The sequence below is a fragment of the Sus scrofa genome, chromosome 5 (genome assembly GCF_054392235.1).
Source record: "Sus scrofa isolate SSC_HxYL_T2T_F1_AM1 chromosome 5, Sscrofa_HxYL_maternal_Yorkshire_Landrace_v2.0, whole genome shotgun sequence".
NCBI classification, from domain to species: Eukaryota; Metazoa; Chordata; class Mammalia; order Artiodactyla; family Suidae; genus Sus; species Sus scrofa.
This window is the reverse complement of record NC_139387.1, coordinates 101,709,840-101,730,178: the sequence shown is the minus strand read 5'-3', so window position 1 is coordinate 101,730,178 and position 20,339 is coordinate 101,709,840. Positions and strand designations below refer to the sequence as shown.

Genomic DNA, 20,339 nt, shown 5'->3' with positions numbered 1-20,339 from the left:
AAATTTTCCCATATTTCCTCACAGAAATTCAACAGATCGAAAATACATGATAACGTTTTACTTCGGATTTTAAACATGAAAAACATTTTGTGGGAAAATAGTCAATTTTGATTCAAGAATGCAAATTACTGCCATAAAGCTTAATCACGTGAGATACCGTAGGTTGTACAATATTTACCTTTATGCATGTGGAATTAAAAAAGAAATAGCAGTCATTCCCAACTTCTGCCATTTTTTCAACTCTCTTGATGCTAATCCAGTGATTTTTAATACAAGAATTGCAGGAATGCCAATATAAGAACTATCAGTGTGGAAGGGGAAAAAAAGAATTTCTTTTCCACAGTCTTTCAGGCTATCAGTAGTATTCCTTTAAAACCGACCTCCTGTTGACAGTATACTACACAATAGACATTTCTTAACGAAATTTAAATTAGAAGATACCTTCTCTAGCTTTGCAGAAATGTTGAAAGTGGTTGCTAGTAAGCCCACAAACTCAAACTTCCAGAATTTTCCTCATTGTTACCTAACCCATTATTGGCTCATCATAAATGACCTCACATCTAACTGTAGGCTAGTTTACCTTAGTGAATACTACATAGTATTTCTTTTACTCAACTGTCGCATACTAACCAGAAAAGGCTAGTAAAAATGAAATAGTATATTTTATACTTCAATGTTCTGATCGAATATGGAAGATAAATTAGTTCAGAATTTCACAATTAAGAAGTATTAAGTATTTCACAAGTACATTATTTTCTAAACTCATTTCTGTATATGACTTGGAAACAAAACTAAAATTTTTAATAAGTAAATACGCTATCACTATTTTAAGGTAATAAATACAATTATTTAACTATGTACTTACCGCTATCCACTGATTTGGGAAAAAAACCATTCAGATTGCGATATTTAAGAATACCTGGAAATAAATCGGACTACTTCTTCATCTTGTAGCTATATTCTATTCAGTCTTCATCCTTCATTAAAGGGGGAATAGCTTCTTCCTGCGGCAGAAAGGTTCCAGAACGCTTGTAAATTTTGAGAATTTGTTGAAAGCAAAATGAAGTACTCTGATTCCCAGAATGAGACATTTCAATCAATAGTTACTGAGGTCTTTCTTCATCTTAGTATCTTTACTAAAAGAACTAGAACCTAGAAGAAATAAAAATATTCTTAGTAGGTAATTTAGAAGGTGCCACAGAGATCACAGATGACAGTAGATCAAAATATTTTTAAATCTCAGTGTACTTTTAATTGGAAACTAAAGATGGAAGCATATGGATTCCCACTTAAGTAAAACAGACTAAGTTGGTATGAATTTTTTGAATACAATGCTTTAGTATAAAAATCTAGGAAATGAATTAAAATTTAGAAAAGAGTTGTTAACCTATAACTGTAAATAAGTGAAAACAATAAAAAGAAATATTCATTAGAAGTAAATGAACTAGATAAAAAAAAACTTGACCCTTGGAAATATTAGCAATGATACGTAGAAAAATCCAGTGTCAAAACTTCTGCTTTGTCCTACCTTCTAACTCTAGCGTAACAATGCACCCACCTTAAGCACATAGGTCACTAGGAGAGACACCCCTAAGAAATACCTTTAAGGGAGCTTTGCCTCCAGATCAACTCACTCTCCACCTATGCACTTGCACTGCACTGGGCTATTTTCCAATATTGTTACCACACACCATTATTGCATGATTATCTTAACATCATGATTAGAGTCATTGTGAGAATCCATGTTTTACAGAGGGCAAAGGCTGAGCAAAGGCTTTTACCTCTTGAAGTGATTTTGGAACAACTATGCTTCATTAGAAACAAGAAAAACACGTCAAACCCAGAAGGGGATTTATTATTATTATTATTATTATTGTAAATAGACCTATGCATTTTGGTAGTCTTCAGAATGCCTGGAACCCTAATTTCCCTCTCCTTTTTATTTTTTTTCCAACTCTCTTTTCTTTTCCTTTCCTTTTTTCTTTCTTGGCATGCCCCCGCCCCTTTCCTTATTCTCTTCACTTCTTTTCGGTTGTAAAATTCATTCTAGCTTTTCAGGGAAAGCTACAACCATAACTCATGGGGATTTTGGCTCCCTGTAATGAGAAGACTTATGAAAAATTTGCCTGCACAACCGGGGCTAGGCCTGAAAATTCAGTGTTTTTGTGTTGGCCAAGGTAACTCACACTGCATCTTTCATCTTTAGTGCATGCCAGAACACTAAACATCAGAGAAAAATTCTTCCAGTTTATGTAATCCTGTAACACCAGTTTAAGGACCGGGGCTGGTAGCCACTCCTGGCTGGCTCTTCAGACTTAGGAGGCTCAGGCAAAGCTGCTGGCTGCTACCCATTAGAGTAGGAGTCCAGACCGCCACTGCGAATTGGTCCTGGGGCTCCCCTGTGTTTGACTCCCCTGTTTCTGCTAGAAGCTTTTCATCGGGCACGGATGAAGTTAAAGCCCTGGAAATAAAGAGTATTTCCGGAGAAACGGTCAGCTGTGCTGCTCGTTTCAAACTGCAAGTGGAATGTTTTGGAAGCTGATCTTTTCTCAGAAATGACAGAATGTTGGATCTAAAAGATTCTGTGGCAGTTTTGGAAATGACAGTTGTGAGACCCATGAAACGAGCTGCTTTTTAAGATGGTTGTGGGGAAACAAAAAGTCACCGGTGTTTGGCTATGAAACGCTAAGAGGCTTCGGGTCGCAGGGTCTCACTTCAGTTTTCCTCCCCCACCCCTTACTCTTTCCTTCTTTCTCCCAGAGAAGAGAAAGCAGAGGGCAGTTTAATTAAAAACCGGCACATCTCGTCTTCTCTCCCTCCCCTCGGAATCCAGCAACCAAAAAATAGCGAAATTTTTGAGGGATATTTTATTCTTTGGGAATTCTTATACGTAGATACCTTCAAGTGAGATATAATCCTTTCATTTTCCAAGGGGTCAATCAGGAAAATGCTGGGCGATTAAACAGTTACAGAAACGAGACCTGGGCATTGGTCAAGCACGTAAACGAAGGCAGAAATCAAAATTCCCTACGAAGGACTACGAGTTTCAGGGAGACAGAAAGGCTACTATTGTAAAATATTTAATACATTTTTTTCCAGTCCTTGTCTTATTACTTACCCTCCAATATTCTTTTGAGTAATAAGCCAAAGCTGTTTTTAGCTCTGCAGCTGATTGACGACAAGTATTTAAGCCATTTGGACTCTAGTTGGAGCTCGTGTTGACTTAAGGAAAATGAGAGTCCTATGGAAAAATTAAGATTGAAATCTGATTGCTGGTATTCGTGTGATTTGGCTCTAAAGCTAAACTTTGCACTCACTCTGGAAAAAACACCAGACCCACTTTTGACCGTATTATGCCGCGCAATGAGGCATAATCCAAACGGTAAATTTTTTTTTTCGGCCCCATGTGTTAGAATTGTAGCGTTTTCTAATATCTACCCTAGAAAATTAGTTTTCATTTCGCCTTGTGATGCCTCCGGATATTTCTAAGCATCTACAGTGCACATTAAAGGGAACTGGCAAATTGGTTTCGTAAAAATGATGTTAAATCTCCACCTGAAATGATTCATTACTTGTCACTCGATAGCATTTAATTTTCATAAATATTACCGGCTACCAGTACACACACCAAAAACGGATATTTGCTTTTTCACGGTCATCAGAACGCTGAAGGGACGCTCGCGGGAGCGCACACGGCGGAACCTCGGCTTCCGCACTACAACTCCCAGAAGGCTCCGGGGCCAGGCGGCCGCTTCCGGGCGTGCGCGCCGTCGCCACGCTCGGCGCCCGGGGTACGCGGGAGCGCGGCCGCAGCACCATGCGCGGGTTGTGCGTGGTTTGAGCCTGTGCACGTCCTTCTGGCGCCCACCGAGTGCTGTTCCGAAGCGAGCTCTCCGCTCGCACTGCCTGTGGACCCACTATGAGGCGCCTGGGCTCGGTGCAGCGGAAGATGCCCTGTGTATTTGTGACGGAGGTGAAAGAGGAGCCTTCCGCTAAGAGGGAGCATCAGGTACCGAGGAGCGCCGGGCCCGCGGGGCTGTGTTTGAACCCGGTCTGGGCGCCCAGGCGCGTGGGAGCAGCCCTGCGGACCGGCCTGGGGGCTTTTTTGCAGTTGTCCGTGGGTACTCGAGGGTGGGGGGTCTCCTGGGCCACGAGGTCCAGGTTCTTGTACCTTTTTGGTTGTACGGGAGGAAACCTGCGGGGGAGTTTTTATAATTGGCGATTCACACTTGCCATCGCCTGGAAATTGACAAGTCCTGTCTTAAATTATGTTCCTTTAATCTCAGGTTGCCACCTTTTGAGGACAGCCCCTTAAAGTCTTTATATCATCACCGCAAAACAATCTTTACGTCTTTTCACGAATTTGGTTACTAAGTGGAAATTTTAGAAGACTGACTTTACCTGTTCCAACCTGGGAACCGGTGGCCGTGTTGACAACTACCCTCATTCAGTCCTTAGACGAGACCTTGAGTTTTGTGACCAGTAATTAAGTACTCGATGCTGATTTTGGTGTTCCCATTTCAAGGTTTTCTATTCTCTCAGCACCGTGTTTTACACATAGAGGGTCCTTAACAAATACTGGTCAGTGGCCCTGTATCGGGATAATTGGTTACTACACGGAAAGGTCCTTGATAGCAGAATCGCCGCTTCTGGGCTGAGTGCTTCCAACCTACAAGGAAACAGCTTGTGCATTTGACATCAGTCCCCACCTCCCCTTAACACCATTCACACTGGCCTTCGTGTCTTCCAGAATAAAAGGCCTCTAAGGCCAGGACAGCCTTACTATCTCTAGCCCCATTTCTAGGACCCAACACATGGTAGGCTCTGTGTAAATACTGACTGCATTAAAGAATGAGCCCTGGTGTCATTTCACGCCAGTTTTCCCTTCAGCTTGGTTTACCTTTTAAGATCTTACTGCCACCACTATTATATTTCAAAATATTTTATGCCCTGCTTATTGCAATACGTAAGTAATTGTTCTTTCTTGCCACCTAGAAAGATCAATACATTCTTTCCTAGTCCGGACCCCAGAGTTGCTACTAAATGTCTGTAACCGTAGTTGCCAAGCTTTTATTTTTTAAGTCCTAACAGACTTAATTCATATGAAATAACGTCTTCCCAAATAGTGATTCACTCTAGCGGGATTTTTCAACTATATGTTGGGGGCAGGAGGGGAGTAGTTTGTAAAAGCACCCTCCACCAGGAAGCTAAGCCCCTTCTCTTGTCCATCTGCCGCTGAAAATAGCGTAGAGTCTTGTTTATAAGCACAGCGTTCAGATTCTTAACTGTAATTCAAGGACACGCATTCATCAGGCCCAGTCATAAATTTTGCCCGTTGGGTCCACGATAAGGTGTCTGAGCTCAGTGCAGTGAAAAATGCCACGCTTGTTTGTGACAGAGGTGACGATGTAAGGTGAGGTCTCTGTTCTCGAAAAAGTCTGATCGTGTAAACATAGCAGGCACAGTCCTTTCTTTCTGTTTATGCTCGGGTTATGCACTCTGCACTCTGCCTGGGTCACTTCCAGAGTTTTAAATTGTTCGAATCAGACATTCTCCATGAAAGCTTTGATCAGCCTAGTTATCCCCGAGATTTCCCTGCCCAGAAATTTCTGTAGAGGACCACCCAGTTATGTTCACTACTACCTTTTGTATGCACGTGCCTTCTTTTTTCAGAAACATTCATAATTTAAAGTTTTCAGAGACAGAGAAAAGGAGAACTCGGTGTACTCCTGCCATCTCCTGTTGTCCTTTGGACATGTCACTAGCAAAGAGTGGTAGGTAATTTGTTCTTGTGAAAGGGATATTGGTACTCATCAAAAACTCCACGGAATAATCTTCTCCCTAGAATCTTTGATAAAGTTAAATACTCACCCACACTCCCACCCACACACATAACTTTTGGGCCAAACCTTGGCGCTGCTGCCGTGGGTTAAATTGGTATCTTCTGATACCAGTGTTATAAGTGAGTGATAATTCCCCAGCCATTCAGTTTTCTCTTAAAAATACTGAGAAAGGACCAGAGTGGCACTAATTTCCTAAGTTGGCTAGACTCTGAAACAGTATTTCATTTATTAGTCTTAAGCTTATCACACCAGTATAATGTTTATGTTGTACAGTGTTTTTTCACGTTATGTAAGATGAATGTTACTTCAGGTAATTGAGGCTATAACAGGGGCCTAAGTCTCAGAAATGAAAATAAATTACAGATTAACAAGTTGGTAGGAATCATAGAAACTGTCTTTTCCTCCTTTCTTGATGCTCTTTTGGCTTGTCTTCCTGATGGTAAAAAAACTGTGCTTTAAACATGCAAAAAACTATTTACCTCGGATAAAGCTACAAATCCCCATTTGTTTTTCTCCTAGTACTTATCATACCTGACATTGTATTATGCAGTTTCTTGCTGTTGGTGTCTCCCTCCCTAGAATGTTCTACCAAAGACAGGTGCTTTTTTGTTCACCTCTTTCCCAGTGCTGAGGACAGTGCTTAACTCAGGAGGCATCTTGTAAATAATTGTCGGGTAAATTTAACGCCTTAACACGGTTGCTAGGGATACAGCTCTGCATGGGACATGGTTCCTTGTGTCCTGCTCTTTATGGGGGATAAAGAAACATGTGCGTACACTTGACCCATGAACAATACCAGAGTTAGGGGTGCGGACCCTGCTGCAGTGGAAAAACCCTCATATTACTGTGTCTTCACATCCGGGGTTCTGCCTCTGGGATCCAGCCAAATCCGAATGTGCAGTACTGCAGTATTTACTATGGGAAAAGAAAGATCTGAGGAAGCGGCCCCATGCACTTCCAACCTGGGTGGTTCAGGAGTCAACTGTAATTACAAGTTTGTGTGGGAAAACATGTATGGCTGTCATAGCGCAGAAGGGGAGGGGGTAATTTGTAAGAACTTCCTGGGACAAATATCTTTAATTGTCTTGAAGGATAACCCTTAGAACTAGTAAAATGAATAACCTCTAGGTGAGAGTGTCTGGGAAGGCCTAGAGGCTTTTTGTCTTAAACCAGTTCTCTCTTTCTCTCTTTTAAGCCATTTAAAGTTTTGGCAACTGAAACTATAAGTCACAAGGCATTAGAGGCAGATATATACAGTGCAATCCCAACAGAAAAAGTGGATGGAACATGTTGTTATGTTACTACCTACAAAGGTAAAATGAAACTGTACTACAAATATTACTTATTTTTCTTACTCACTTAAACTGTATATGAACTTTATGAAGAGCAGTGCTCCATTTCTGATACACGAGTATCTCAAGAGCAGTGCCCCATTCTGCTCACGAATATGTCTGAAATGGAGCACTGCTCTCCATAAACCCTTGGAAACCGAAGTACAATGGGAAAATAACAAGGTCACGGTTGTTATACTTATTTATTATATTCTGTCTTTCTCTTGGGGGAGGAAAGGAAGATAACTGCTATTTTTTAAAATTTTTATTTACTTGTTTATTTTTATCATTACTCAATTTTGTTACATTTACAGTTGTGCGCCGATCATCACAACCCAGTTTTCCAGCATTTCCATCCCAAACTCCCAGTGCATCTCCCCACCCCCAGACTGTCTCATTTGGAAACCATAAGTTTTTTCAAAGTCTGTGAGTCACTATCTGTTCTGCAAAGAAGTTCATTCTGACCTTTTTTTTAGATTTCACATGTCAGTGAGAGCATATGTTGTTGGTGTCTTGCTGTCTGACCTCACTGAGCATGATAATTTCTATGTCCATCCATGTTGCTAAAAATGCCGGTATTTCGTTCCTTTTAATGGCTGAGTAATATTCCATTGTGTATATGTACCACATCTTCTTGATCCACGCCTCTGTCGATGGACATTTAGGTTGTTTCCATGTCTTGGCTATTGTATATACTGCTGTGATGAACATTGGAGTACATGTGTCTTTGCGAGTCATGGTTTTCTCTGGATAGATGCCCAGGAGTGGGATTGCTAGATCAAATGGTAATTCTATTTTCAGTTTTCTGAGGGAATCTCCACTGTTTTCCACAATGGTTGCACCAGTTTACATTCCCACCAACAGTGCAAGAGGGTTCCCTTTTCTCCACACCCTCTCCAGCACTTATTGTTTGTAGATTTTTTGATGCTGGCCATTGTGCCTGGTATAAGGTGGTACCTCCTAGTGGTTTTGATTTGCATTTCTCTGATAATGAGTGATGTTGAACATCTTTTCGTGTGTTTTTTGGCCATCTGTATGTCTGCTTTGGAGCATTATCTGTTTAGATCTTATGCCCATTTTTTGATGTCGTTTTTTTTTTTTTTGGTATTGAGCTGCAGAAGGTGTTTATAAATTTTGGAGGTTAGTCCCTTGTTAGTCTCTTCATTTGCAAATATTTTCTCCCATTCTGTGGGCTATCTTTTCATTTTGTTTAGGGGCTAATATTTCTTAATACCTATTAAGGGCCAGACAGTTTGATAAATGCTTTATACTTGTTTTCTCTAATTTGCCTCTCCATCTCACAGAAACAGAAACGGAAGCTTGGAGAACATAAATAATTAGTCCATGACCATATAATTAATGAAGGCTGAACGGGTAATAGGATCTAGGTTTGTCTGGCCCTAAAGCTTGTTCTTATACCACTGATCCCACTACTGATTCCACGGTTTTTCTTACTGTTGGCAATGTCTCTAATTTATTTTATTTCAAGGTACTTTAAAAGAGGTAGAAACTCAGACAGAAATGGTTAACTAGGTTAAGGGAAAAAGTGCATTGAATAATGTCTTGTGATTTCTTCTGAATAGTGAAATTACCTCTCAATTCCAGGAAGAGAAAGGATCTGGTGGTGTCACTGCAGCAGCAGTTAAATGCATATTGGACACAGTCTTCCTATCAGGAAATCTCTTCTGAAATGCTTTTACTTTTTCATTTTTAATTGTGACAAAATATGTATAACATAACATCTACCATGTTAGCCATTTCCAAGTTCGGTGGTGTGGACTGTTGATGTTGTCATGTCAGTACCGTCCATCTCCAGAACTCTCTTCAGCTTACAAAACTGAACCTTTCTACCCACTAAACAGCGACTCAGCATCCCCTTCTTCCAGCCACCATTCTGTTTTCTCTCTGGGATTTTGACTCCTCTAGGCGCCTCAGCACCTGAGGTCAGATGGTGTTTGTCTCTTTGTGACTCTGGCTTATTTCACTTCGCCTATTGTAGTGAATACGAGATTCATTAAGATTCATCCCTGTTGTAGGACATGTCAGAAGGTCCCTTCTTTATAAAAGGCTGAATAATATTTCATTGTACGTATGTACTGCAAGTTGGTATATACCGCATAATTGTGCGTGTATATACCATTCATCCGTCAGCGTGTACTTGGGATGCTTCCACCTTTTGGCCGTCAGGAAACGGTGCTATGAACATGGTGTACGAGTCGCTATTTGAGCTCCTGCTTCCCATTCTTTCGGGTATATATCCAAAAGTGGAATCGCTGGATCAAAATTTTTTAATTTTTTGAGGGACTCTCATGCTGTTCTTTGTAGCAACTGCACCATTTATCGTCCTCCCGAGAGCGCGGAGGAGTTGCGCTTTCTCCATGGCACTCGTTATTTCTGGGGTTTTTGATGGTAGCCGTCTTTTGAGTGTGTGTGTGTGATGAGAACGCAGGATTTACTCTGTCATTTTCATATATAACATACAGCAGTGGGTAGTAGCCATCCTAATGGGTATGCGTGCAATGGATTCTTTTATATTTACTCATGAAAAGGACAAAAGGTCCATTCAACCAGAAATGACAAGGTAATTTTAATCGAGTTCTTCATATTATTTTTTAGTATGGCTAATAAGTAATATAGAATGTTTAAACCAAACTATAATTAGTATTTTAAAAATAAGTTTCTGATTTACATTTGATGAAATTAAAGGTTTTTTTAGACTTATATCAAGAATCTTCAGCATGCATCATTACGCGTGATTATGTATAATAGCGGCAGTTAAAACACGATTGAACGGCCAAAGGAAACTTACAGCATCGCAGTGACAGTGCTTGCAAATGCACAGTTTTATTACAGGTAAAGGCTCCTCAATACAGCGAGGGTGTTAAAAGGAAGATGTACGTCACAACCCAAGACTCTCAGAGCAAAGGGTCTGCTGAGAGCAAGTGAAAGCTCCTCTGGCCTCCGACTCCTTCCTGCCAGATCCAGGCCAAATCCACTTTCTCAAATCACGGGCCGCCACTGATGTATGCAGGAAACACCTCAGAAACAGGGAATCTAAACTGGTGTCTTAGCCAGGGATTTTTATATTTGCTGGTCGTGAAGATCTGCCCCTGAGTAACCAGCCTCAACGACAGAGCCTGCCAGGAGTCTCCCTGAGACCAGGCGCAACTCGTGAGTCTCATTGTTCATAAAGCGTGCTGCCCCCCTGCCCTGAGACTACAAAGCATCGCCAGGAATCACTGTTCTGTGCCTTGACCAGAGGTCGGAGCCATGCAGAAGAGTTTAGTCTTAACTACATTTTTGGAAATTAACCCTCATAGCACATAGCTATCACATTTCAGGGAAGGTGTGAATACAATTTTTTGTTTATGTTTCCATTTAGTATTAGAGTCAGTTTCATTTTCTGAAAAATGCTTAGTTACTTGTAAAAAAATATGGCTGTGCAGCGTCCTTATGAAAGGGTAACATTTGTTTTTCATCTCATTCCCATCATTGTTTTTTTTGGCCGCACCTGCAGCACGCTTTCCTGGGCCAGGGATCGAACCAGTGTGCCACAGCCGCAACCCGAGCTGCTGCAGTGACACCACCAGATCCTCAGAACCCGCTGCTCCACGAGAACTCCATCACCCCCCATGATCCTTCAGGCCGACTTCAGTCTTAGAACATCGGGTGCCGCTAGATAGGACGTGTCCGTGGCACTGCGTATTTCCCTTTGTCCCCCGGCTTGCTTCTCTTAGAAGAGATCACGCCTACTGTTTATTGAAAAATTTTATACTGAAATGTCTTTCAAGGTAAATTTTATTGTTTGCCTGCTAACCTTTTTATTTTCTATTTATTTGTTTTTTGTCCTCTTGTCTTTTTAGGGCTGCACTCGCAGCATATGGAGGTTCCCAGGCTAGGGGTCCATCTGGAGCTGTAGCCACTAGTCTACGCCACAGCCACAGCAGCATGGGATCCAAGCCGCACCTGTGACCTGCAGCACAGCTCATGGCAACGCAGGATTTTTAACCCACTGAGCGAGGCCAGGGATTGAACCTGCTTCCTCTTGGATGTTAGTCAGGTTCGCTAACCGCTGAGCCACGACAGGAACTCCTCCCTCCTAAACGGTTTTTTTTCCTTTTATTATCTTTTAGGTCAGCCATACCTTTGGGCTCGGCTAGACAGAAAACCTAACAAACTAGCTGAGAAAAGATTTAAAAATTTTCTACATTCAAAACAAAACTCAAAAGGTTAGTGGATTGTTTTTTTAAGCTTTTCATAATTCAAATAAGCTGAAATTTTTGGTTTCTTTCTTGCTATGGTTTATTTCTTAATTTCTCGATATTATGTACATTATTTCCCTTACAATTTAAGCACTTTGGGAAAAGAAAAATTATAATTGAATACCTTTGTTTGTAAAAGAATGGTTTTTTTTTGTTTTTTTTTTTGTTTTTTTCCCCACTGTACAGCAAGGGAGTCAAGTTCTTGAAAAATATATCAAAATGTTTTTTAACATTTCTGTGACTCTTCATTGTAATGTGTCAGTTTTATTAAAACATACGAATTATGTGTTTGTTAAATATATATATATAAAATATAAATAAATATATATTATATAATATATAATATACATAATATAAATAAATATATATAAAATAATGGGTGGCATATTTTGGTTTTATCTGCCTAAGAGACAAATAGGTAATTTTGTAAGTCAGGCACAAATCACAAAGGATTATTATTTTTTATTATAACACTAAATATCTCCAAATATTATATCAGTAGATATATATATACACACACATTTATCATTGTATATCAACTCATTCATATATATGATATTTATATACTTGAATTCATAGTGTATTAAAAAGTTATCGTGAGTCTACACATACTGGAACATTGGCTGCTTTAGTTAGACTGTCATCTACCATTATGGATAGTGGTGTGTTTTAAGCTGAAAATTTAAAGTGTTAACACCTTAACCTTGAGGAGTTAGTTACATTGTGGTGGGAATGAATGGGAACTACTTACCTGGTACCTGATACTATGGGGTTTACTGTTCTCACTTTGAATTTGTTACGTGTTTTATATTTTTTAAAGTATTGTGCCACACATAAGATTCTTGAACTTTTCTAGAGTTTTTTTGGAATGTTGAGGAGGACTTCAAACCTGTTCCAGAGTGCTGGATACCAGCAAAGGATACAGAGCAATTAAATGGAAGTCCGATGCCTGATGAAAATGGCCACATTCCTGGTATTATGAAATTTCTTCTAAAATACAGTATTGTGTTTACTAATATGAAGAACAGAAGATGTTCAGTTGGAAGTTACAGGATTTAATTTTAATATGAGTCTTCGTTGTATAGCGCAAAATTTGAGTCGGATTTAATAGTTTATAACAGATTTGCATATCAAGAACATTCTCTCAGGTTTAGAATCTTTTCTAAGATAGACAGTTTACTAGCTGTAGTCTGTGAAAATTAATAAAGCATTGAGTGGGAGTAGCCTCGAAGTAGTGTCAGGATTGACATTATGGTCAGTCTAGTGTGAAGTGGGATATTAAGAAGTCTTTCCTTTTTAGACTGAGGATGACAATATCTATGTGTTTTTCGCAAAGATCCCAGAAGACTCTCTCAGTAAAGGGAAGTGAAAATACGTGTCTCACAGCGGTTTTTTGGATGATGGGACAGTTTTGCAAAAGTGTGCAAGTAGAAGAAGGATACCTCAGATCAAGAGGACCTGAAATGTGCAGAGTACTCTTGGATTCTAGTGACATAAAAACAAAGATCAGAATCCCTGTCCGTGATGCTCTTTCAGACAGTAGGAAGAAGCTACCAATAACAGTATGATTTAAGAACTAAAAGGATATAACATACAGGATACAGTTGGATAAAAGAGGAAGAAGAAATAGCTCAGCCTTTGGTAGAGGAGTTTCTAAGGGGCGGGGATGTTTATACTGAAGTTTATTTAAGAACCAGGAGGTCATAGTTGGCAAGGAAGGGAGAAGGGCCTCTCTGCATCGTGGAACCTTTTGGAAATTTTAAATAATGCCTATCCTTGCCGGAATGTTTAGAGTGTATTCCTTTCGAGGTTATAAAAGTTGAGGCTGGAGTTGTGGAATGGCTCAGATCTTAAAGGGGCTTGTATTCCATCGAAAGAAGTTTAAAGTTCATCGTGAAGGTGATTATTAAGTAGAGCTACCGCAGAACTAAATTTAGATTTTTGAAATAGAACTATGATAAAAGTGGGGGGTTTCACTGGAGATTAATAGACTGGAGAAGAAGTTATTACAGTAATTTGGATGAATGAGAATGAATGCCAAAGACGTGATGGTTAATGGTGTACATGCCTTAGTTTGGCTGCCTTTTTAAAATTCTTTGTAAGGAATTCTCTGTGGAGAATTAGGAAGAGCCTAATCTGGCAACAGGCGTTAATAAGGAGGGGGTAGCGGTAACATTCAGTAAAAGAGGAAACAATAAGTTTGTTCAGTAAATACTGGAACACTAGTACAAATTGTGGAATACTTACTGCATATATCTTTTGTCCTTGAAAGTGGAGAGAGAGTAGAGAGAAAACTTAAAAAAAAAAAAAGGTTTAATGCTGTATCTTAGACAGGTAATCAGTTCTTGTTGAAGATGTTAATTTTCTAGTAAAAGAATGCTGGGTGCTCTGTAATGATTAAGCAAACAGGTTACTTCCTCAATAGACTCAAGAATGAAACCTTATGATTAAAGATTATGATTTGAAAATTAGTAAAACTCTTGACATTTCCACTGATGTTAAAAGTGATACCCATGTGTGATGGAACATCTGGAAGATAAAGAACATTTACAACAAAAATTGAAGTTACATCAAGTCTTAATCCAAAGAAAAACATTGTAATAAAAACCACTTCTTTCTTGAAATGATAGGTTGGGTCCCAGTGGAGAAAAACAACAAACAGTATTGCTGGCATTCCTCTGTAGTTAATTATGAATTTGAAATTGCCCTGGTGCTGAAGCATCATTCTGATGATCCTGGTCTTTTGGAAATTAGTGCAGTGCCTCTCTCAGATCTCTTAGAACAAACACTGGAGCTTATAGGAACCAATATTAATGGAAACCCATATGGTGAGTAAAGCCCATTTCCTGTTCAGTTTACAGTAACTCATTTACAAAGAGAACCTCTTAGGTTCAACTGAAAAAAAAAAAAAAATACAATAAAGAAATGAGCAGTAAATTTGAGTTAAATAGCTTACTCGGCTTATAGCTATTTCAAAAGTTTTTGTCCATGGAGAAATTTATGTGTGACTTATTTCGTTAATCCAAAACAAGAGACTGATTTGATTCTGTCTTCCCTGTAATAACATTATTGAACAATGTATGAAAATAATTACTGGAGTTCCCGTCGTGGCGCAGTGGTTAACGAATCCCACTAGGAACCATGAGGTTGCAGGTTCGATCCCTGGCCTTGCTCAGTGGGTGAATGATCTGGCATTGCCGTGAGCTGTGGTGTAGGTTGCAGACGTGGCTCGGATCCTGCGTTGCTCTGGCTCTGGCGTAGGCTGGCAGCTACAGCTCCAATTAGACCTCTAGCCTGGGAACCTCCATATGCCGTGGGAGCAGCCCAAGAAAAGGTAAAAAGACAAAAAAAAAAGACAAAAAAAAATTACTCAAATGTAACTTTTCATTGCTTTTTAAATTTGAGGTTAACTGAGTTGAATGAAAATCATTATGTGCTTTTTTTAAATATAATTGATATATGGCAATATATAGTTTTAAGGTATTCAGCATTATTTGATTTAGCTATGTCGCGAAATGCTTACCACAGTAGGTTCCGTGAACATTCGTCACCTCTTAGAGATACAAAATTAAAGGGAAAAATTTTTTTCCTTGTGATAAGAACTCTTAGGTCTTTCCTCTTCATGACTTGCTTATATAACATGAAACAGTGTTCATTGTATTTACCATGGTGTACCTTACATCCCCAGTACTTCTGTATTTTGTAACTGGTTTGTAGCTTTTGACTGCCTTTTTCCAATTCCACTCCTCTCACTCCCACTTCTGTTAACCACAAATCTGGTCTTTTTTTTAATGAGTTTGTTTTTGAAATGTAATTGACCCAGATGACTGTTAGTTCTCTTTCTGTACATTTCAAAATGATCACTGCTGTAGCCTAGTTATGGTCTGTCGCTCTCCAAAGATAACACGTAGCTACGGACTGTATTCCCCCACTGTACATTTCACATCCATGGCTTATTTACTTTGCAACTGAAAATTTGTATCTCTTAATCCCCCTTACCTTTTTCTTTCCTCTCCCCAACACTTTCTCTTTTGGCAAACAACTGGTTGTTCTGTCTATAACTTTTTCTGCTTTGTTTGTTCATTTGTTTTATTTTTTAGATTCCACATATAAATGGTAGCATACAGTATTTGTCTTTCTCTAATTTATTTCACTTGGCACGTTATCTTTTGGGTCCATCCATGTTGTTGCAAATGGCAAGACTTCCTTCTTTTTTATGGCTGAATGATATTCTGTTGTGCGAGCTCGTACATGTGTGTCTGTAGATGCATACCCCACATCTTCTTACCCACTCATCTGCTGATGGGCACTCAGGTTGCTTTTTCACTGGCTGGGCAATTAGTTTGGCATTAATTAATAGCTAAGAGTAAAATAAATAAACGAATTGGCAGTGAATAGCATGTCAAGCATCAGAATATATACCATGATGACTTGAGTACAAGTCCCTGAGGGCACAGTGAGAGCACTGTTCACCAGGGGGATGCAGACAGACCCAAGGTTAGTAAAGCTTGAATAGAAAATGCTAGATAGGTATAATCAGAATGATGGGCAGGTGAAAGGAAGCTAAGACAGTAATTATACAAGTTATCAGATACAGTGGGGCTGTTTGGCAAACTCTGACAGTTGAATATGGCAAATCATGCAGAGCAGGGGTTGGTGGACTTTTTCTATAAAAAGTTAGAATATTGAGGGGTTTTTGGCCATACCTCTGAAACAGGCCATAGATAGTACTTAAATGCATGGCTGTGGCTGTGTTACCTTGAAACAGTTTACAAAAACAGGCACATGGCTGGGTTTGGTTTGAAGGTCCTGGTTTGCGAACCACTGGTATAGAGCACGTGAAACTGGAATTTAGCTTTAACAGCGTAGTTGCTATCTTTTTAGTAAGGGCACTTGCAGTTTATCTTTCTTCAAGGAATCAATTAAATTTTGTTTTTTTGGCTGTACCTGCAGCATGCAGAAGTTCCCGGGCCAGGGACTGACCCCTCACCATAGCAGTAGTAATGCTGAATCCTTAACCTGCTGAGCCACCAATTAAACTTTGTGATAAATTTATTCCTAAATGTTTTAAGAGGTTTTGTTTTGTTTTTGTTTTTTTAATTTAGAGAGAGAAATTTTCTCATTCTTGAAACTTTTGCATGGCTAATGGCACATTCTTATGATTTCAGGGTTAGGAAGCAAGAAGCATCCATTACATCTTCTTATACCACATGGAGCGTTCCAGATAAGAAATCTGCCTACCTTGAAGCACAACGATCTATTGTCCTGGTTTGAAGGTTGCAGAGAGGGTAAAATTGAAGGAATAGTATGGCATTGCAATGATGGCTGTTTAATCAAGGTAATGGCAGAAAATAGCTTGTGGGATTATGTCATTTTATGTTCTTAAAACGAAGTAGAAGTGGCACTAAAATACTCTACAGATTGCAGTTATTTGATATGCAGTAATTTCCTCATCTCACATGCCACCATTTTTATGTGATAAAGTTGTATTTCCCAGTATATGTTCATTCTATGGGCATTAGTTCTTCTCACCATGCATCAGAATTTAAGTGAGAAAGTGTCTGGAAAACCCTGCATACTGCACACTCCCTTCTTGGAAATTCATGCTAAATGTCAGTATTCTCTGAGACACCCTATACTAATAACCTACTTTAAGTCAGCATTTTTCACACTGGATTAGAGAATTTGTTGAATTAAAAGAATGCCAAGATGACAATATATAGAGAATGAGTTATTTTACACTGTGCCTTGTCTCCGGGACCTGTCTGTTTGATTTCACACAGGCCCTTGCAATTCATAATGTTCAGAATGGCACTAGGTCTTACCAACGTCCTGACTTTGAACAATTCACTGAGGCCCAAAACTCAAGATACCATTTTAACCCCTCTTTCCATCACTTCATACGTCTGTTCATTCTAAAAGATTTTCATCTATTGAATCTGTCTACTTCTCCACAGCCAGTTGGCTGATAATTTTAATTTAAACCAAGATTCACACTTGAATTTTATCACCCTCCTAAATGTTATCTTTCCCTGTAGTCTTATCTCTGTCCTGTCCATTCTTCACAGATGAATGAGAAAACTACTTTCCTGCATACAACTGTTTAGTGACATTTATATTTCTCGTGATCTGGCCCCTGCCAGAATTTGCAGAGCTCTCCACCCCCTCCTCCCAAACACACCCACCTTGTATGTGCTCTGAAGAAAGTGCAGTGAGAGCAGAAAACAGCATTTTGTCACATGATGTATCCCCTTTCTGCCCAGTTTTCATTGACTAGCTTCTGTACCCAGCAACAGACTATTATTATTTAAATATTTACAGAGCCCCTGATTATGTTGCTGGCATGTTTCCAGGTGCTGGAATTTGTTAAGCTGTTACCAAAACAATGTCTCGTCCTTCATGCAGTTCAAATTCTAATGAGGAAGATAGATAATAAAAAAGTAAATATGTCAGGAGAACAACAGCTATGAAAAAAAACAAAGAGGGCGAGGTAGGTGGGGCCTTAGTCGTGCCTGGGAGGCGAGCAGGCCCGTAAAAGATGTGGGAGTGAATGAGGGTGATACAGGCTAAAGCTAATACCCTTTCTTCTTCTCAGGTCCATCGCCATCACCTGGGTTTATGCTGGCCAATCCCAGATACTTACCTGAACTCAAAACCGGTTACTATCAATATGAATCTGAACAAATATGAGTATGCCTTTGATGCTAAGTGCTTATTTAATTATTTTTCAAAAATAGATAATCAGAAATTTAGTAGGCTTAAAGATATAGTATTCAGTGTATAAACCGGAAATGCAATTAAAAACCTCTTCATTGTTGTTATATTGTAATCTCGGATATTCTGCCACATTTAAAAGGTAAAAATATCTGAAGGTTTCTATCATATTATTCAATGTCTAACATAGCAACATGTCTGCTGGCATTTAAACATTTGCAGTTATCCAAAATTTTATTTAGAAACAGCAAATGAATTTTAACCTCTGAAATTATTTATGTTCCCCAGCTTGTACAAAGTTTGGGTTCAATCCATTATAAAGGAGTAGTAGATTAAAAGACAAAGCAACAATTTGGGGTTATTTACTTTCAAAATTAAATAGTTTAAGCTGACTTTATGTATTTTTTTTTCTTTTTTTCTTTTTTTCCTATAACCACAATTGCAGCATATGGACGTTCCCAGGCCAGGGGGTCAAATTGGAGCTGCAGCTGTTAACCTACACCACAGCCACAGCCACACTGGGTCCAAGCCACATCTCTGACCTGTGCTGCACCTTGTGCAGCACCGCATCCTTAACCCATTCAGCAAGGCCAGGGATTGAACCCACATCCTCACAGAGATAATATCAGGTTCTTAGCCCACTGAGGCACAACGGGAACCCCTAAAATGAATTTAATGTTGCTACACATTTAACAAAATATATGGCTCAACTTCATAACATTTATACACACACATATAATTTGAGAATCTTAACATAGATATTAAATATCTAAGTATATATAAAACCCCTTTAAATGTTAAAATTGTTAAGTTTACCCTCATATTCCTTAAAAAACTTAAAACATTTTGAATGTATATAAATTCACCATAGCTCACTGACTATTTGACAGCCATAACTTACTCGAAGTCTTCAAAAATACACTTTTTCTAATATGTTGACATTTTCATATAATTTTATTTACTAAAAATTCCCGTTTAAGTAAAGGTACACAGTATTGATATGGAAGGAAACCACATAGGTCAGAGACTTGCTTGATTTCCAGATAGAATTTTAACTTATAAAGTTAATAAGCAGTTAAATAAAACTACAGTTAGAGGTGGCCCTTAACATATGGGGATATTTATAGGACTTTCCTCCTCGTCATCTTCAGACTGTTCAGAAGCAGCAACAGGACTAGTTAATTCAACTCCAAATTGTTGAGAAAGTTTTTTTAACTTCTCTTCTAAGAGAATATTTTTTTTCACTTCTTCTTTGTAATTATACTTCAGATCTTCAATTTCTTCAAAAAATGAAGGATCAAAATTTTCCAGTTCTTTTTTCAGCTTTTTTATTTCCTCCTAATAGGAACGTAATATCTTTAAAAGGTATACATAGGAAAAAGTACATTCTTTAGGTTTGAACTAAAGCAATTTATTTGCAACCCCGAAAGCCAAAGTAACCCGAATAGTCAAATATACTTATACGGTAGAGGTATTTTCTTAAGATCTTATTAATAAAGTTTCATTGCACAGTGTAAGTAACCAACTTGTCAACTGTCAGATTATTTGTTCTCTAAGTTATGGCCTAGTCTTGGACTAAAATTTATCAACTCTTGAAATTTATCAGTTCTTATTTAAAATTTGTCAATCATTCTTTCTCCAGAATATTAGATACTCTCAGTGAGGCAATCAAAACACTTGGTGTTCATAACAATGAAGTTATCTTGGTTAAGATTCTTTGGTTAACTGGCTTCACTTGTATTTCCTTTACAAATGCCTAATTTTTGATGACTAACGGTCTCTTAAATACACTTATGACCAGGGAAACTAGGGCTTCTGCCTCGCTAAAGGTGAGGCATCTGGTGAAGAAACTGTGAACTTTAATGATGAGGTAGAACAGCTGGTGAGCACTCGTTAATTTTCATTTTTACGCCTTTGGTTCTGTTGACGGATTCTTAAAAGAGAGAAAGCATATCGAATACCTTTCTTTAAGGGAAGTATTTCTGAAAAGAATTTCAAAAGGAAATAGACACTGTTCCTGATGTCGTAGGAAACTTGGGAAAATATTAAAATAATAAGCTCTATTTGTGACAATTAAAAATAAAGTTACTCTTTAATACTATTTGTTTTGTCTCTTTTTTGGGTAGTTTTTTTTAGTAGAACCTTAATGCGGTCAGGCGAGTACACTCAGCTTTGTGGTGTCAAGGTTA

General features: G+C 38.8%; 3 protein-coding genes across 68 annotated transcripts in view; 1 reads left to right on the top strand and 2 right to left on the bottom strand.

The window, feature by feature from the left end:
• The window catches only part of C5H12orf50 (chromosome 5 C12orf50 homolog), a 31,058-nt gene extending 27,003 nt beyond the window's left edge, over window positions 1-4,055 (bottom strand). For 4 of the 50 annotated variants that reach the window (XM_084957674.1, XM_021092781.2, XM_084957652.1 and 1 more), the window contains exons 1-3: window positions 3,556-3,682; window positions 3,119-3,241; window positions 866-1,004 (exon numbers count right to left, since the gene is read on the bottom strand). In XM_084957674.1, the coding sequence (XP_084813800.1) occupies window positions 866-895 (30 nt within the window). In that variant the 5' untranslated portion in view covers window positions 896-1,004; window positions 3,119-3,241; window positions 3,556-3,682. Of the gene's footprint in view, window positions 1-178; window positions 233-441; window positions 592-865; window positions 1,153-1,558; window positions 1,688-2,186; window positions 2,552-3,118; window positions 3,242-3,555 lie in introns of those variants that run through there. The other 46 variants (XM_005655739.3, XM_084957669.1, XM_084957661.1 and 43 more) reach the window with 39 other exon arrangements.
• Window positions 3,799-20,251, top strand: RLIG1 (RNA 5'-phosphate and 3'-OH ligase 1). Of its 12 annotated transcripts, none has more exons than XM_085024503.1 (9): window positions 3,799-4,009; window positions 5,693-5,774; window positions 7,039-7,156; window positions 11,308-11,403; window positions 12,293-12,409; window positions 14,067-14,264; window positions 16,605-16,774; window positions 17,790-17,926; window positions 18,032-20,251. In XM_085024503.1, exons 5-8 carry the CDS (start codon window positions 12,382-12,384, stop codon window positions 17,904-17,906), a joined length of 513 nt encoding a protein of 170 aa, XP_084880629.1. In that variant the 5' UTR covers window positions 3,799-4,009; window positions 5,693-5,774; window positions 7,039-7,156; window positions 11,308-11,403; window positions 12,293-12,381; the 3' UTR covers window positions 17,907-17,926; window positions 18,032-20,251.
• CEP290 (centrosomal protein 290) overlaps window positions 19,086-20,339 on the bottom strand; it is an 89,935-nt gene continuing 88,681 nt past the window's right edge. For all 6 annotated transcript variants that reach the window (XR_014804519.1, XM_084957624.1, XM_084957626.1 and 3 more), the window contains one exon: window positions 19,086-19,488. Coding sequence is in view for 5 of the 6 variants with exons in the window: in XM_084957624.1 (XP_084813750.1) it covers window positions 19,255-19,488 (234 nt within the window). In the remaining variant the exon portion in view is untranslated. The remainder of the gene's footprint in view (window positions 19,489-20,339) is intronic.

Bases quoted from the DNA above. Each gene is read 5' to 3' on its own strand.
- RLIG1 (XM_005655718.4), top strand. From the start codon at position 3,920: ATGAGGCGCCTGGGCTCGGTGCAGCGGAAGATGCCCTGTGTATTTGTG. The intron at 7,157-11,307 runs GTAAAATGAAAC...ATTATCTTTTAG, and splicing joins TTATGTTACTACCTACAAAG to GTCAGCCATACCTTTGGGCT. The intron at 16,775-17,789 runs GTAATGGCAGAA...GCATGTTTCCAG, and splicing joins ATGATGGCTGTTTAATCAAG to GTGCTGGAATTTGTTAAGCT.